Source organism: Dendrobates tinctorius, unplaced genomic scaffold (genome assembly GCF_039654945.1).
Source record: "Dendrobates tinctorius isolate UK_male_01 unplaced genomic scaffold, ASM3965494v1 ptg000158l, whole genome shotgun sequence".
Taxonomy (NCBI): domain Eukaryota; kingdom Metazoa; phylum Chordata; class Amphibia; order Anura; family Dendrobatidae; genus Dendrobates; species Dendrobates tinctorius.
The window spans coordinates 28379738-28398424 of record NW_027361825.1 but is presented as its reverse complement, the minus strand read 5'-3'; the positions used below and the strand labels follow the sequence as shown (position 1 = coordinate 28398424).

Here is an 18687-nt window from a genome sequence, read left to right as displayed (position 1 = left end):
CTGCCCTCACTCACTGGCTTTCCCTCTCTGGCGGAGAAATTACCACGGGAGCCCACGCAATTTTTTTTAACAAATTTATCCGTTAATTTAACACCAACATGTCCAAAATTTTACACCCATACACTAATGTAATTATTAGTCAAAGACATAAAAACTAAATGAAATGTAATGGATTACTGTATGTAAACCATGTGTCATTTCATGTCGGGTTTTGTATTGATTTTACAGAAGCTGGCAATTGGTTTAGCGGCTATTATGCTATGTAGGAAATCTCATCATACGGAAGCCATACGGATGTCACATGGATGCTTAGATGCGAGAAAATCGCATCCTCACATTCCAATCAGATGACATACGGATCACTGTTCATGAAACATTTATGCGATTCTGGTCCATTAAAAACGGACCGATTTTTTATAGGTTGTGTGTGACTCAAGCCTTATATGTGGTATACCTACACTAACTACAAAGCAAATAAATCTCTCCCTAGCTCAGCAGCAACTTTCTCTACACTGCGTGATTCCAGAGCTAACTGTGACGAGCAGGGTGCACCAGGTCTAAAATAGACCTGATGACGCTGTGCGGCCAGCCAATCACTGTAATGCCACAACCAACATGTCTGCGGCATTACAGTGTGTGGTAGGCAATCCCTGCAATTGGCTCTGTAAAGAGCACCAAACATGCAGACTGGGGACCCGAGCTCCCGCCGAGCAACCCCAAAAATTCTCGGCGAGCTCCAATATGGTATATTGTTTTTTTTATTTTACTTTTATTACAGAAGAACGAGGGCTTTGGTGGTATTAGGCATTAGGTGAGTATAACTATGTTTGTTATTTTTAACCCCTTAACGACCGCCGATACGCCTTTTAACGGCGGTAATTAAGGGTACTTAAACTACAGCGCAGTGAATTCATGGCGCTGTGGAGTAAATAAATAGCGCCCCCCAGTGTCATATTTTCTCCAGGGTCTCGGCTGCAGGGTGTAGCCGAGACCCCAGAGAACATGAATTGGGTCGGTTTTTACTGACCCCGCTTTTGCGATCGCCGTTATTAACCCTATAACGGCGATCGCAAAAAAAGCCGCGATTTTGCATTTAAATTCTCTTTCCTCTGATGTGATCGCACATCAGAGGAGAGAGAAATAGGGTCCCCGATCCCCCCGGTACCTCTCTGTGCTCCAGGGTCACCTCCCGGTGGTCCTGCGTCCCGCCAGTGTCCTCTGGTGGGCGCCGCCATCTTGGATCCGGAGAAAATGGCGTGCGCATGCGCAGTGCGCCCACCGGGAATCTGCAGGCTTCGGCTGGCAGATTCCATTCATTCATTTTGATTACTATGATAAAGTATCATAGTGATCAAAATAAAAAAAAAATAGTACATAACCCCCCATTTATCACCCCCTTAGCTAGGAAAACATAATAAAATAAAGAAAATATTTTTTTTCATTTTTCCTTTAGGGTTAGGGTTAGGGCTAGGGTTAGGGCTAGGGCTATTGTTAGGGTTAGAGCTAGGGTTAGGACTAAGGTTAGGGTTAGGGTTATGGCTAGGGTTAGGGCTAGGGTTAGAGCTAGGGCTAGGGTTAGAATTACGGTTAGGGCGAATTAGGATTAAGGTTAGAATTAGGATTAGGGATTAGGGTTGGGATTAGGGTTAGGGTTGGGATTAGGGTTAGGGGTGTGTTGGGGCTAGGGTTGGAGCAATAATTGAGGGGTTTCCACTATTTACCAACTTTAGGGGTCTAAAAATTGGGGGCTAAAAAATCACTTTTGTGAAAATAAAAAAAGACTTTTTATTTTCACGCCCAGGCATTATAAACTTCTGTGAAGCACTTGGGGATTAAAAGTGCTCACCACACATCTAGATAAGCTCCTTGGGGGGGTCTAGTTTTCAAAATGGGGTCACTTGTGTGGGGTTTCCGCTGTTTAAGTACATCAGGGCTCTGCAAACGCAACATGAAGCCCACAGACCATTCCATCAAAGTCTGCATTCCAAAATGGTACTCCTTCCCTTCTGAGGTCTCCCATGTGCCCAAACAGTGGTTCCCCCCACATATGGGGTATCAGCATACTCAGGACAAATTGCACAACAACTTTTGTCGTCTAATTTCTCCTGTTGCCCTTAGGAAATTAAAAAATAGCGGGCTAAAAAATCATTTTTGGGGAAAAAAAATTATTTTTAATTTTCACGACTCTACGTTATAAACTTCTGTGAAGCACTTGAAGGTTCAAAATGCTCACCACACATCTAGATATGTTCTTTAAGGGGTCTAGTTTCCAAAATGGGGTCTCTTGTTGGGGGTTTCCACTGTTTAGGAACATCAGGGGTTCTCCAAACGCAACATGGCATCCGATCTCAATTCCAGCCAATTCTGTGTTGAAAAAGTCAAACGGGCTCCTTCCCTTGCGAGCTCTGCCGTGCACTGAAAAAGTGGTTTACCCCCACATATGGGGTATCAGCATATTCAGGAGAAATTGCACAACAAATTTTGTGGTTCATTTTCTCTTTTAACACTTGTGTAAATAAAAAAAATTGGTTCTCAAGTAAATTTTTTTGCAAAAAAAAGTTAAATGTTAATTTTTTCCTCCCACATTGCTTTAGTTCCTGTGAAGCAAGTAAAGGGTTAATAAACTTCTTGAATGTGGTTTTGAGCACCTTGAGGGGTCTAGTTTTTAGAACGGTGTCATTTTTGGGCATTTTCTGTCATGTACACCCCTCAAAATGACTTTAATTATGATGTGGGCCCTAAAAAAAATGGTTTTGTAAATTTTGTTGTAAAAATGAGAAATTGCTGATCAACTTTTAACCCTTATAACTTCCTAACAAAAAAAACTTTGCTTCCAAAATTGTGCTGATCTAAAGGAGACATGTGGGAAATGTTATTTATTAAGAAATTTGAGTGACATATCTCTCTGATTTAAGGGCATAAAAATTTAAAGTTTTAAAATTGAAAAATTTTCAAAATTTTCGCCATATTTCCGCTTTTTTCATAAATAAACACAAGACTTATCGAATAAGTTTTACCACTAATATGAAGTACAATATGTCATGACAAAACTTTCTCAGAATCAGCAGGATCCGTTAATGCGTTCCAGAGTTATAACCTCATAATGTGACAGATGGTCAGAATTGTAAAAATTGGCCTGTTCATTAAGCTGCAAACTGGCTCTGTCACTAAGGGATTAAATAAAAAAGTTAAACTGTGTTTTGTTTTTTTTCTAAGAAATGACTTTATTTTGGATGTATCTTTATTTACCATACAACTATAGGATTAGTAATGGATAGGTGTCTTATAGATGCCTCTCCATTACTAAGCCATTGGTTTGATGTCACCTGACAATGCAAAGGTGACATCAACTTTACAAATATGAACCCCAATTGCCACTGCTACAGGACAAGTGGGAAGAGCTGGGCAAAGTGCCAGAATTGGCGCCTCTAATAGATGTGACTTTTTCTGGGCAGTTGCAGGCTGCTATTTTTAGACTGGGTGGGCAATATCCATGGCCCCATACCAGTCTGAGAACACCAGCCCCCAGCTGTCTGCTTTAGCAAGGCTGGGTGCCAAAATTGGGGGGGAACCCACACTTTTTTAAATTATTTATTTTAATTTAAAAAAAACCAGCGTCGAGACCCCTCTATTCTTGATAACCAGCCTTGCTGAAGCTGACAGCTGAGGGTTGCAGCCTCCAGCTGTGAGTTTTGCCTGGTTGGTTATCAAAAATACAGGGGAATTTATGCCATTTTATTTTTTTATTTATTTACAGCGCAGGAGCGGCTGATGAATACACCCATCCGCCACTCCAGCTCTCACTGTTATTAGCGGCAGCAGGTGTCAGGATGATGGAATCATTAGTTGCATCCTCTGACTCCAGTGACCAGAGGTAAGCTTTATACCTCCGATTGCAGCTGAGTGCTCATGCTGTCTTTTGACAACGTGTGAACCGCGGCTCTCTGATTGGTGGGGATGATTTCACCATGGATTAGAAGCGGTGTTTCCGCGCTGTCATGCACATGACAGCATGGCAAACACTGTATGTACAGGCCTCCATTCAAGTGAATGGGGTCAGGGTTCGGGTCTGGGTACTGTTCTGGTAGCACAACCAGAAATTTTTTTTAACTGTTTGGTCGAACCCACCAGACCCGAACAGCCAGAGGTGTGCCCATCTCTAATAAGATTATCTCAGCACAGGAACATTTTTTTAAACACATCCAATTGTGGAAAATATTAGTACTCAAAGATGTATTGGTTAAAATGTTGAATAAATTTAACTTTGTTTGTGGTAACATCCCTTTAATGTTTCATATCACGCATTGTTAATAGATCCTTAGTCGCAAAGTTTGCAGAGTAGTAATAATACGCGTAATACAAGATTTGAAGTAGAAAGTATTAATCTTGAAAATAGTAGTATATAAAGTGGTGAGTCGATAAGCTGATAAGACTGGGTTACTACACCTTTGGAATGTGATAGCCTCTAAATGTTGTGTCCTTGCTTGTAGCGTGCTGCAATCCTGCTGGGACAATATCTGCAAATCTTTGGATCTCATGGATTACAGCTTCTGTATATGGCATTTTACTCCTGTCTTCTATTGATGGACAGCGATCTTTGCCTATTACATTGTCAATCTCTTTGTGGATTTTCTCTGAAATTTACAAAGACAGGATTTATTTCAGTGAGTATATTTTATAATTGTATAAACTTATTAAAACCAAACTAAGGCTAGTTTCACACTTGCTTTTTTTGCAGCGCGTTTTTCCCGCAAAAAAACGCATTGAAAAAACACATACAAAAGCATACAACTGCTGCGTTTTTTTCAAGCATTTTTATGAGCATGCATGAGAAAAACGCAGCGTTTTTATGCGTTTGTATGTGTTTTTAGTGCGTTTTTACCGCGTTTGCGTTTTTTCCAAACATTAGGTGGCCCCTCACACTAACCCAAACCATGACTTTACTAACCCTAACCCTAACCCTGACCCTAACCCTAACCCTAACCCTGACCCTAGCCCTAACCCTAACCCTGACCCTAACCCTAACCCTAACCCTGACCCTAACCCTAACCCTGACCCTAACCCTAACCCTGACCCTAACCCTAACCCTGACCCTAACCCTAACCCTAACCCTGACCCTAACCCTAACCCTAACCCTGACCCTGACCCTAACCCTAACCCTAACCCTGACCCTAACCCTAACCCTGACCCTAACCCTAACCCTTAACCAAACCATACCCTGATCCTAACCCTAACCCTGACCCTGACCCTAACCCTAACCCTTAACCAAACCATACCCTGATCCTAACCCTAACCCTGACCCTGACCCTAACCCTAACCCTAACCCTAAACCCCCTTAACTAACCCTAACTCTAACCCAAACTCCTAAATTCCATTGTCTAAACTAATGGTAAAAAAAAAACGCATGTGCAAAAAAACGCATACATAAGCATGCCAATGCGCACATATGCTAATGGGTGTCTTGCTGTAAAAAAACGCATTGCGCGCGCATGCGTTTTTTTGAGGCAAGTCGGACGCCCAAAAAATGCAACAGGTTGCATTTTGTGCGCCCGAGAGCATACCGCAAAAAAACGCATGCGCGGAAAAACGCGTACAAACGCATGTGTATGCGCACATAAGCGCATCCCATGCAAAGTATAGGAAAAAAAAACGCATGCGCTATTTAGCGCTAAAATACCGCTAAAAAAAACGCAAGTGTGAAACCAGCCTAATGTCCACAGAACCATATAACATGGAGAAATAATAATGCACCTGTAGAAATCTATAGGCTTTTTCTTAATTGTCAGTAATTTTTGTCTTATTAGGTGTAAACAAAGTTTTGTCACTTGTCATAAACATGTATTTTTATTAACCTGGTGCAAATGCCTCTGTTTCCCTGAATCTGGCATAGTTTTTTACTTTTTTTTGGTCCTGTATCTGTCTTCTCTGACCTGTATAAAAATCTAGCCTTTTTAGCGAAGTAGACGTGATCCTCATTACTTTTCTATGGATATCTTCGTGAGGACCATGCCAGGGAAGAGGGATCATATCTGAAGAACACAGAGGTGAACAAGAGAACAGCGCCATTTGCACCAGGTAAGAACAAAACAAAATTTTTATGACAAGTGGCAGGTCCTCTTTAACCCCTTAACATCCAATGATGGACACAGTCCGTCATGGCAGGATGTCAGTTCCTGCACCAGAACAAACTGTGTCTGTCATGCATTTAAACTATCACTGTGTGTAAACACACAGTGACAGTTCAGTGCCGACAGCTGTCTGTGACAGCTGAGAGGCATGGGAAGAGGTGCAGGGGACCCATGCCGTGGGTTCCTGTGCCAAGATCACTGTGATCAGTCAGTCAATCTGACTGACCAATCAGAACATGATCGCGCAGGAGATGCTAAAATATCAGCACTTACTGTCCGATCAGTGCAGAAGCTCACACCATCCTTGGCTGTTAACCACCTAATTGCTGCGACCGAGCGCAATCGCAGCGTTCAGGAGTGAGGCAGAGGGACGGGAGCTCCCTCTGCCTTCACATTGGCATCCCTGCTCGATTGTTGCCATGGTGACCTGGGGTCATCCAGCTACAGAAAGCCTCTGAGACCATGCTCACAGCATGGTGTCAGAAGCTTTGAGTATAGGAATAATGCAGTGCAGTGCTAGTGCATAGCAATGTATTCTACCTGCAATCAAAGTTAAAATAGAATGAAAGTCCCATAAAGGGACTAGGTAAAAAAGAAAACATTTTTTCTAAAAAAAATGTAAAAAAAAAGTACAAAATAATAATAATAATAATAATAATAATAATAATAAAAATCCACTAGTAAATATACATTTTTATGTAAAAAAAATTAAATAACCAAAAAATGTACACGCGTTTGGTATTGCTGCGTTTGGAACAATCCGGTCTATAAAAGTGTCACACTAGTTAACCCCTTCAGTGAACGCTGTAAATAAATGCAAAAAAAGTAGCTAAATTATTCTTTATTATCATACCGCTTGGAAAAAGTGGAACAAAACTGGATCAAAAAGACGAATTTAAATAAAAATAATATAACTGAAAAAGCCATCTTGTCCTGCAAAAAACAAGCTGCCATACAGCTCTATCAGCGGAAAAATAAAAAGGTTATAGGTCTCAAAATAAAGCAATGCAAAAATAAATTTTTCTATAAAAGTTTTTATTGTGTAAAATTGCCAAAACATAAAAAATATAAATGTGGTATCGATGTAATCATACTGACCCAAAGAATAAAGTGGCCTTATCAATTTTATCACACGCAAAATGGAGAAAAAAAATACAATTTCTGAATTGCTGCTTTTTGTTCATTCTGCCTCCACAAAAATTGGAATAGAAATCCATCAAAAAATATCATGTGCCCGAAAATGGTACCAAAAAAGTCGGCTTATCCCGCAATAAACAAGCCCTCACATGACCCTTTGGGCCGAAATCTGGAAAAATTATAGTTCTCAAAATATGGTGATGCAAAAACTATTTTGTTTTTATTTTTTCTTCACTGCCCAATGGTATAAAATTCTGTGACACACCCTTGGTATCAATATGGTAATTACACTCCTAGATTAATTCATTATGAGGTGTAGTTTGTAAAATGGGGTCACTTATGGAATGTTCTACTATTCTGGCACCTCTGGGGCTCTCCCAGTGGGTCAAGGCACCCTCAAACCATATTTGTAAAATCTGCACTACAATATGGTGCTCCTTCCCTTTTGAGCTTTTTTCACTGTGCCTCAAGAGTAGTTTTCACCCACACATGGAGTGTTGGCACACTTAGGAGAAAATGCACAACAAATTCTGGGGCCCATTTTCTCCGGTTACTCTGGAGAAAATAAAAAAATTGGGGCTAAAAGACAAAAATTTGCAGGAAAAATGTATTTTTTAAAAATTTTCTTAGCTCTGTTATAAACTTCTGTAAAGCACCTGGTGGTTCAAAATGCTCAGCACACATCTAGATAAGTTCCTTGAGGGGTCTAGTTGCCAAAATGGTATCACCTGTGGGGGGTTTCCACTGTTTAGGCACATCAGGGGCCCTCCAAATATGACATAGCATCCGCTTTTGATTCCAGACAATTATGTGTTCAAAAAGTCAAAAATTCTCCTTCCCTTCCAGGTCGTGGGGTATTGGTGAACTCAGAAGAAATTTCACAACAATTTTTGGGGTCTATTTTCTCCTGCTACCTTTGTTAAAATAAAAAATTTGGAGCTAAAATATGATTTTTGAGAAAAAAATGTGATTTTTAATTTTCATGGCTATATGTTATCAAATTCTGTGAAGCAAAATGGTGTCATTTATGGAAAGTGCTCACCACACATCTAGACAAGATCCTTGTGGGGTCTAGTTTCCAAAATGGGGTCATTTATAGGGGGTTTCCACTGTTTAGGTACATTAGAGGCTCTGCAAATGCGATATGATGTCCGCTCTCGATTCCAGCCAATTTTATGTTCAAAACCTCAAATGGTGCTCCTTACCCTCCAAGCACTGCCATGGGCCTAAAGAGTAGTCTTCCTCCACACATGGGGTATCGTTGTCCTCAGGAGAACTTGCACAACAAACATTGTGGTTCATTTTTTCCTGATACCCTTGACAAAATATAAAAAATTGTGTCCGAAGTAAAATTTTTGTGAAAAAAAGTTAAATGTTCATTTTTCCTTCCACATTGCTTCAATTCTCGTGAAGCATTTGAAGCGTTAATAAGCTTTTTGAATGTGGTTTTGATCACCTTGAGGAGTGCAGTTTTTAGAATGGTGTCACTTTTGGGTATTTTCTGTTATGTAGGCCCCCAAAGGGACTTCAATTGTGAGGTGGTCCCTACAAAAAAAATGGTTTTGTAAATTTTGTTGGAAAAATGAGAAATCGCTGGTCAAATTTTAACCCTTATAACTTCCTAACAAAAAAAGTTTCAAAAATTGTGCTGATGCAAAGGACACATTTGGGAAATGTTATTTATTAACTATTTTGTGTGACATAACGCTCTGATTAGTGGCATAAAAATTAAAAGTTTGAAAGTTGTGAAATTTTAAAAATTTTTTGCAAAATTTACATTTTTTTCACAACTAAACACAAGAAATGTTGAAGAAATTTTACCACTCTCAAAAAGTACAATATGTCGCGAAAAAACAATCTCAGAATCAGTGGGATCAATTGAAGCGTTCCAGAATTACAACCACATAAAATGACAGTGGTCAGATTTCAAGATTAAGGCCTGGTCATTAACCTATGAAGTGGCTTGGTCCTTAAGGGGTTAAGACGTGGGCTTGATGTTTACCCTTGTACTTCTTGTAGCTATGATCCTGTAAGAAGAATATTACCAAAAAAGGTTAAAAATTACATTAGAATAATCACCTTGTATTTCAGGATATTTCAATAGAGTTAGAAAACCATATCTCAGAGTCAGACTTGTCGTCTCGCTTCCAGCAAAAAATAAGTCAAATATCGTTGCCTCTAGGTTTTTCTCATGAAATTCTGTATCTGAATTCTCTTTTTCCTAAAAATTTGAATTCATCAATATTTTAATGATCAAAAATTGACAATATACTATGTAATCAACTGCTAGAAATTTAGTAGTTGCTCATTGAGGTTACATTGATTTCAAAGTTTTCTCAAAAATTACTTAATTTAGATACCTTGGAAAAATTTTTACATCTACATTTTCACCTCTTTCATTTTCATGAGGAAACAATCTATGAAGTCACGAGGAAAGTTTTCATCCAGGGTGGCTTGATGGGTGCTTATCATCTTTTTAATAAATTGTTTCAGGTTGTTTGTAACTGTGAAAATCTTCTGGTGAGGACCAGGAAGGTAGGACATTATGGTTGGGAACATGTTAAAAAACTGATGGAAAAGAGAAAAGCAGTAGAAAAAGAATAATCCAATCTATAATAACGATATACTTCTACAATTTCAATAATTTTGAAGAATATCTCCACATTTCCAGAAAATTTGTTGGTATTGCTTCAAGGCGTCTAAAGCATAAAAGAAACATAATTTGCGGAAAGTTTTAAGTGAGAAATCTTCTACCTTTTTGTGTCTACAGTTTCTATGCAAACCTTTCTATCTCTGGGGTTGCAGACTATAAAGAAACCTTTTGCAGCCTGATTAATTCTATTTGCCCACTACTTCTTTATAAACTACCAAATCTATGTGTTCTTATGTGGCCAAGCAATGTTTGATGAAATATATGACCTGGAAGCAAGTGCCACCTTTGCACCTCCTATTGTAAAGCCCCTGTCTGTATGGTTGCTGTAGACCAAAAATGTAGGAATTTTTTTTATCAATTCTGTCTGTAAAGTTGTAATGGCTCACTCAATTGATCTTGTGTTCCTGTTCTGTGCTAAAAACTAAAATCTGAGCAAAAGTATCCAGGCATTCAACCATAGGTCTATTGATGCTTATATTACCCAGACAGATGGGTATCTACTATGCATAGATATGTGTAATAAACACTGAGTAGTTTGACTTTAACTATGTGACCAGAAGTTGATAAAACCCATTAATTTTTAGAATTCATGCTAATTACAATACACCCAAATAGTTTTAGAATTTTTGCAATATTTACCTGTCCAGAAGGGCTGTTAAAAAGTTTGATAATATCATTGAAATGGGACACGAGGGTCAAGAATTTTTTATCTTCATAGTCGAATCGTTCCCCAAACACGACAGAGCAAATGACATTGGAAACAGCAGATCGCATTATGTTTTCTGGGTTAATTGGAGTGTCTGCAGTAACATAGGTAAATATAAAGAGACTATCTGAAGAGCCCGGCATTACCTGGGCATAGTAACTAACTGTGGTTAGTTATAACAAATTATAACGATTATATTGCACATAAAAACATTTCACATCATATATTCAACACTACAGATTTGCAGCACAAATTAACTAAACAAATACCTAAGTATTGATAGTATTTTATTTTCAACTGATTCAAGAGCCTTTTGATCAACATTTTTGTTTATTCCTTTCGAGGCAAAGATGAACAGATTTTTGGCATTTCCAAGTCTTGAACAGGCCACGTGAAGTTGACCAAGAGAAAATCATGGAGATTGCAAATCGATCCCTACTACTTTCAATGACTTTTCCCTGAGCCTTGTTAATGGACATTGCAAATGGCAGTCAAAGTTGAAACTGGAGGTGTTTAAAATCAAAAGGCAAATCAGATGGAATGAGTGGAATTCTTGGAGTGAAAATGTCCTCTCCTTTGGCACATCCTGTTGCTGAGCTGTGAATCTAATCCTATCATGTGTGATACCATCTGCTGAGCTTTGCATCTAATCCTATCCTGTGTGTTACTGTCTGCTGAGCTGTGTATCTAATCCTATCCTGTGTGATACTGACTGCTGAGCTGTGTATCTAATCCTGTCCTGTGTGTTACTGTCTGCTGAGCCATGTATCTAATCCTATCATGTGTGATACAGTCTGCTGAGCCATGTCTCTAATCCTATCCTGTGTAATACTGTCTGCTGAGCCATGTGTCTAATCCTATCCTGTGTGTTACTGTCTGGTGAGCCATGCACCTAATCCTATCCTGTGTGATACTGTGTGCTGAGCTGTGTATCTAATTTTATCCTGTGTGATACTGACTGCTGAGCCATCTATCTAATCCTCTCCTGTGTGTTACTTTATGTTGAGCCATGTATCTAATCCTCTCCTGTGTGTTACTTTATGATGAGCCATGTATCTAATCCTCTCCTGTGTGTTATTGTCTGCTGAGCAGTGTATCTACTCCTATTCTGTGTGATACTGACTGCTGAACCATGTATTGAATCCTATCCTGTGTGATACTGTCTGCTGAGCCGTGTATCTAATCATATCCTGCATGATACTGTCTGCTGATCTTTGTATCTAATCCTATCCTGGGTGTTACTGTCTGCTGACCTGTGTATCTAATCCTATCCTGTGTGATACTGTCTGCTGAGCCATGTATCTAATCCTATCCTGTGTGTTACTGTCTGCTGAGCTGTGTATCTAATCCTATCCTGTGTGATAATGTCTGTTGAGCCGTGTATCTAATCCTATCTTGTGTGATACTGTCTACTGAGCCATGCATCTAATCCTATCCTGTGTGATACAGTCTGCTGAGCAGTGTATCTAATCCTATCTTGTGTGATACTGTCTACTGAGCCGTGTATCTAATCCTATCCTGTGTGATACTGTCTGTTGAGCCATGTATCTAATCCTATTTTGTGTGATACTGTCTACTGAGCTTTGTATCTAATCCTATCCTGTGTGTTACTGTCTGCTGAGCTGTGTATCTAATCCTATCCTGTGTGATGCAGTCTGCTGAGCCGTGTATCTTATCTTATCCTGTGTGATAGTGACTGCTGACCTTTGTATCTAATCCTATCCAGTAAGGCCGGACTGGGCTGCAGGCTTTAAGGAGAGGCCAGCATGACTGGGTTGAGGGGACCTACAGTGAGCTGAATGGGGTATTAGGTGTGGCACGGCTGGGGTTAAGGAACTAAAGAGGACAGGGGTGGGAAGTAAGGCTGAATGGGGTAAGTAGGGGCGAAAGGTGGAGCCTGTGGGGAATGCTACAAGAAAGGGGATCATGTTTCCGGGGCAACCATTTTAGGTGCCCCTGCTACAGCAACACCAAGCTGCACATGCCTGCATGATGGACGTCGAAGCTATCTTACAACAGCTCCGAGATGCTGTGGATTCGAGGGGTGCTGGTTGGTGGCAGGCATCCATACATGCTACAAGGTGGGGGAGCCGAGCAGTGACATGCTGAAGAAGGATGCCGGCCTCGGAGATCTAGGCCTCCGGAGCGCCTTAATCCTGAGGCAACCCCACTGGTCCGGCGCAGAATGAGGAGCCCCTCCAGGGACCCTCCGGCAGGGAACGTGGGCTGCAGGCCGAGGGCACGCTGTTCTGGATCTGGAAGGAATCCGCGGTCACTGCGGGACCTGCAGCGGGGGGGTCGCCCCCCCTCATCTGATGCGGGGGGATGGCGTGGAACCGGGCGGGGATGCAGTGAGAGCCCAGCCAGGAACAAGCCTCACTCAGTGGCTGCAGGAGCCGAATCAGCCTGTACGGGGGCCTGCAAGCCGGGCGCCTCCTCCGAAGACTCGGTGCGGTGGCTTCGCCCACCCGCCGGCAGTGGCGGGAAGTTCAAATTCGGCCATTGCAGAGCCACGTCAGGAGCGGTCTGCAGCCCAGCAGATAGCAGAGTCCAGGAGGGAATTAGTTCAGCAGACGGCAGGTCAGGGAGCGGTGGGGGAGCGCAGGCCCAGTAGCTCCGCCCACTTACCGGCTGCTGCCGGTTATTCAAACTATGACATGTGGGGCCCTGTGGGTCCTGGGACATCATGAAGGGGGAGGGAGGCATGAGCGGGCGGGGTTCACTAGGGGTTTTGGGGCCCTAGATGATAGTAGCCTAAGGGGGGAGGGAGACAGCGGGTATCAGAGCTGCGGGCAGCATCTGGCTGGATCAAGCGTTGCAGTTATGCAGCCTACACACCTCAGGATCGACACTCCAGTGGGCAGCGCAGCGGACCAGAGAGTCCAGCTGTATGGATCCTCGGATATGGCGAGTCCACGGAACACCTTGGAGCAGAACAGCAATTATCAGCATCTGGATTCCGAATTTGCAGCTGCTGGGATCACAGCGCCCAGGCAGTCAGATGAGGCAGAATCATTACTGTTCAACTGGCACTAGCATCAGGCGTGAGTGAGAGTGGCAATGTGTTTGCGAGGGGCGCTGGAGGAGCCGGTATGGATGTGTTTTTACGGGGTTTGAGTGAGTTGTGGAAGTTGTGGGAACCTGGTTTGGGTCAGGGCGAGTCTTCACCTTAATCTGCATGGGTGGGTAACTCGGGGGTTGGGCTTATAGGCGATAGTGGGACTACAGGTTCAGCCAACTCGGTTGTACAGTTAGTGTCAGGTGGATCTGCGAATGTCAGCGTGACATCAGCTGACGACGGCAAATGACGGGAGGGTTGATGCACCGCCGCTGGATGACACAGCTAGAGGAGAGGTGTACGTTTGTTTTGAGGGACCTTTAGGTATGCATTTGAAAAAGGTGGTGAGAGACAGGATTTGGAACAGGGAATATGTAGATATATTTTCCTTGCTCCCCCTTGAACGTTTTAATCTGGATAGGGTAAGAAGGGACGAGTCAAAAGGAGAGGACGAGGAAAGGAGGAGGCATCGGTTGATTCCTCGTACATTTAATAATTGGTTGCAGGCTTTCGCGATCCTAGCCAGCATCATTGGGGAGAAGTCACCGGAGAACTGTTTGGCGCTTTTTTGCTACATGGATACAATTGGTGAGGCTTATAGGGTGTTTGGTGGTCAGGGTTGGCTCAGATATGATGAGCAATTCCACCAGCGCAAAGCGGCACAGCCGAATATTAGATGGGACCATAAAGACATTGCCCTATGGATGAGGATGACTGCCCCAAGTAGTTGGTGGGTAAGTTGGTTGGGTGCCCCTATGAGGGTTTGGGGAAGCTTACAGGTATCGCAAATACCCAATTGTCATGTGTGTTACTGTCTGTTGAGCTGTGTATCTAATCCTATCCTGTTTGTTACTGTCTGCTGAGCTGTGTATCTAATCCAATCTTGTATGATACAGTCTGCTGACCTGTGTATCTAATCCTATCCTATGTGATACTGACTGCTGAGCCATGTATCCAATCCTATCCTGTGTGATACTGGGCTCCCCCTGCAGTCTGTGTCAGAGGGTGGTCTGTGTCACACGGTAATAAATTGTGTTATTTCATAGAAATGATAGGAATAATAGGCCTCAGTTACCACAACTGTCTACAAGGAAAACTGTTGCTCATAGCAACCAATCACAGCTCAGCTTCTTTTAAACCGCTCTGGTGAAATGAAAGATGCTTAGTGATTGGTTGCTATGTGGAGTGGGCGTGGCTGATACACACACATACATACACTCATTTCTATATATATAGAAGATTGTCAGTCAGGGGTTTACAGAATAACTAAACTTTTATTTAATTGTGTCTGTTTATATAATTTTCCTGTCTTTAGCTGCATTGATATCAAAATGCACTCATTGGGCGTGTTGATGATGGCAGTAACAAAGGCAGAGCACAGGTGCTGACCCACCACTACCGGAATTAGTATGCCAAATGAGTAGATTCTGATATTAATGCAGCTAAAGCCAGGCAAATAGACTGGGAAAAATGTAGGGGATGGAAGCCAATTACATGATTTTTTTATACAAAAAATAAGACAAAAATTCCCAAACACATTGATTCGAAAAGTTTCACTAATTTCCATGTGGGGGAAAATTATTTTTTTATAATAGTTTAGTTACTGTTTAACTCTACAATACACTAACTAGGGACATAGGCAAAATATCGACCAAGTTAAAGGTTGCTACACAGTGACTGCTGAAGTGTAGTCCAGATTGCATAGTGACCTCTTGTTTGCATAGATTGCATAGTGACCTTTTGATTCAAGGAATCAGCCGTAGATCCAGTCTGACAGTTTAGTTATTGTAGAAGTTGGAAAAAGGAGAATCAAGAATCAGGAATGTTCCCCAAGAACACACAAGCATGATTATGGGCATGACTGAATAGCTGATTATTGGTTAAAATATTTCTAATATGTATGGCCTGGTCTGAGACCATGAGATCCCTTTTTGGAACTCAACCAACCTTTATCCTCCATTAATTTTTCAGTTAGACATTGGGCTTCTTCTTGGATTCTTTCTTCAATGCTTCTCTTTCCCATTCCAAAATTTCTTAAAGTTGTCAAAGAAAATCGGCGAAGGATTTTCCATCTTTCTCCATTGCTTGCAATGACTCCTGCAAGTTCAAGCATATTGTTAAACAGATTGACCAAGATTAGAAAAACATGGGTATCTTTTTACCATAATTAATGTCACACCTTTCCACAGGATGTTTCAGGTATTGCAGATTAGCCCAATTCACATCAAATGGATCTATGTACAGTACATAATTTCAAACATCCAGAGATACAGACTTTAAGGAAGATATAATTGATCCCTAGAGAGTTAATTGTTTTATAATTCCTTTAAGGTAGTTTCCCAGTCTAATCAAACTTTATTGACTGTTGCACATAAGTTCTCCACAGGAGTCAGACAGAAACTCCCATCACAGTTGCTGACGATGATAAGACAGAATTATAGTCAAAGATATATTTTTTATTTAGAAGAAAATAGATGGGAGGATAATGACATTGTCTTCCCAGTGGCAATTACGTTGTCTCTTGCTAACTAAATAATGCTGTGCTGAATGATCATGGGATTGATATCAGAGCATAGAGGGTAAAACAACTGAAACTGAAGAAATTTAATCAGAATCAGACAAGAAACTCAACCGCATGGAAGTGAGTCCAAAATATAGTATTTAAAAAAGTGCAGGGTGTGATATACCATCAGGTAAAGGATGCAGTGATGCAAAAAATAGAGTATAATGGAGTAAATTTTTAATACATGCACTCATTTCAGTCTGCAGAAGAATCATCCTTTTCCTGGTTAACTCAACAAAGGTGTAAAAAACAACTGCAACATAAATAGTGATGGCTGAACCTCCGGATGTTCAGGTTCAGCAAATCTTTGTAAAACATTTTGGTTTGGTGCCAGAAGAGCAGGGCTGCCACTAGGAATTTCGGAGCCCCATACTGGCAAAATTTTCAGGCCCCTTTGAGACTCCAACCAGGCTCAACCCCAGCTGTGCCTCCATCGTCCCACCGCCCACTCTTGGAAAAACTCAACTTCTCCGCCACGTCCTCACCAATCAGATATTAACAGTTCCCATCTAACACCAGATCACATTCATAACCAGCCGCTTTTGTTCTGGCCAAAAGAATTTTTAAGCTGCCACCATGACATGGTAGACTCTTTTGGCCGAACCCTACTCTACTCTAAACTATTAAAAATAAACATATTTTTATGTATTTTTCTTTAAGGGAATGAGTCACAAACATTTTTCCTTTAATACAACATACAATGGACAAATATCATCACACCATGACCAGACCATATATTACCACCACATAGTGACCGAATAATACCACATACAAGGAGCAAATACTACCACACCATGACCAGGTTGTGATGGGGTATGCGACAGAGCAGGTAGAGACACCAGGCCAATAAACAAATCCAAAAAGATTTATTGGAACAGGGAATTGGGACAACACAAATGAAAGTAATTCCGCAGCATCTGTAATTAGTCCACAATGAGTCCACACAAATAGAGCAAATCCGGGGGCGCCACCTGGCAATCCGACGCCAGGAAAATATAGAAATAGTCCTTGGGTGAATTAAATGGATCCAGCAGATGAGGGACACAACAATGTCCCAAGTGGCCGCTTCTAACAATTCACACGGTCACTGGGATCTCGCCTCAGCATAAGATCCCAGTTCTTCGCAGGTCACCACACAACAACAGTCTTTAGATTCAGTCCTCAAATCCAGTAGGGTGGTGAGACATCACAATTCTATGTGGCAAAATAATCTCCAATCTCCATACATGATACCAGGATCCAGCCACAGGTGCAGATCCCTGTCCTTCAAAGCACACAGCATCAACTAACTGACTATGTGTCTTATTGTCCTACCACTCTTAGTATCTCTGCCCAATAAAGGGGTTGATCCCAACACCCACCCCCTTACACATAGCACCAAGGACTAAGAACAGAACATTCCAGAAACCCTGTCTGCATTCTCTGTACAGGTTTGTGTATTGGAGATGCCCCGTGCAGAGTGGAACAAAGACAAGCATGTCCACAACAGATACAGGGCAAGGAATGATAATGTAAGTCCAATTACAGTATGGTCCTTGTGTACAGGCTGGGGGGTGACTCTCTGTTACACAAATCGCATATTACCACCACATAGTGACTGAATACTACATACTGATCATTAATAAAAAAAACACAATACTAAGTGTCATTGTACACAGGAACTCTGTATTTGCTGTCAGTGAACAGGTAATACAGTGATCAATGCTGATATTATGCACAGAAGCTACGTATATAGTGTTAGTGTAAAGGTATTACAGTGATCACCAGTGACATTATACACAGGAGCTCTGTATATAGTTTCAGTGTACAGGTAATACAATGATTACCAGTGACATTATACATAGGAGCTCTGTATACAGTGTTCGTGTACAGGTGATACAGGGACCACCAGTGACATTATACACAGGACCTATGTATATAGTATACAGTTTATAGTGTTAGTATACAGGTAGTGACAAAAACAGGAGCTCTGTATAAAGTGTCAATGTACAGGTAATACAGTGATCACCGGTGATAATGTACACAGGAGTTCTGTATATACTGCAAGTGTTCAGACTCACCAGTGATGTCTCTAGCTGAAGTCCATCATCTTTGCGTTTCTTTTTCATCCAGCACAGACCGCTGTCACTTCTTCCAGCAAGGACTCATCTCTGCATAAACACAGTTACCTAGAGCACCGCTTTCAGAGCATATTCCCCACTTTTTCCATTTCTTCTACACCACACATCTGAATACAGACGTGCACCCACCATCAATATATAATTGGTTATTATGCAACCCACCATTCCAAATATAAATTATAATCTGCCACTGTGCACCCACTAACTATGAATAGCCACTTTCCCCATTTAATATATAAATTAATTAGCACCTGTACCCTTTCTCCCAATTCATTACCAGTCACTTCATCCTCAACACCCCCTCTATGTACCTCCCGCTCTA

The 18687-nt window shown here is 41.4% G+C and overlaps 1 protein-coding gene across 1 annotated transcript in view; it reads right to left on the bottom strand.

Annotated features, from left to right (window-relative positions):
• Nucleotides 1-18687, bottom strand: part of LOC141052016 (cytochrome P450 2C8-like) — a 75821-nt gene that overhangs the window by 13924 nt on the left and 43210 nt on the right. The window contains exons 3-7 of the mRNA XM_073549189.1: nt 15630-15779; nt 10558-10718; nt 9657-9833; nt 9345-9486; nt 4447-4634 (exon numbers count right to left, since the gene is read on the bottom strand). Coding sequence (XP_073405290.1) covers nt 4447-4634; nt 9345-9486; nt 9657-9833; nt 10558-10718; nt 15630-15779 — 818 coding nt within the window. The remainder of the gene's footprint in view (nt 1-4446; nt 4635-9344; nt 9487-9656; nt 9834-10557; nt 10719-15629; nt 15780-18687) is intronic.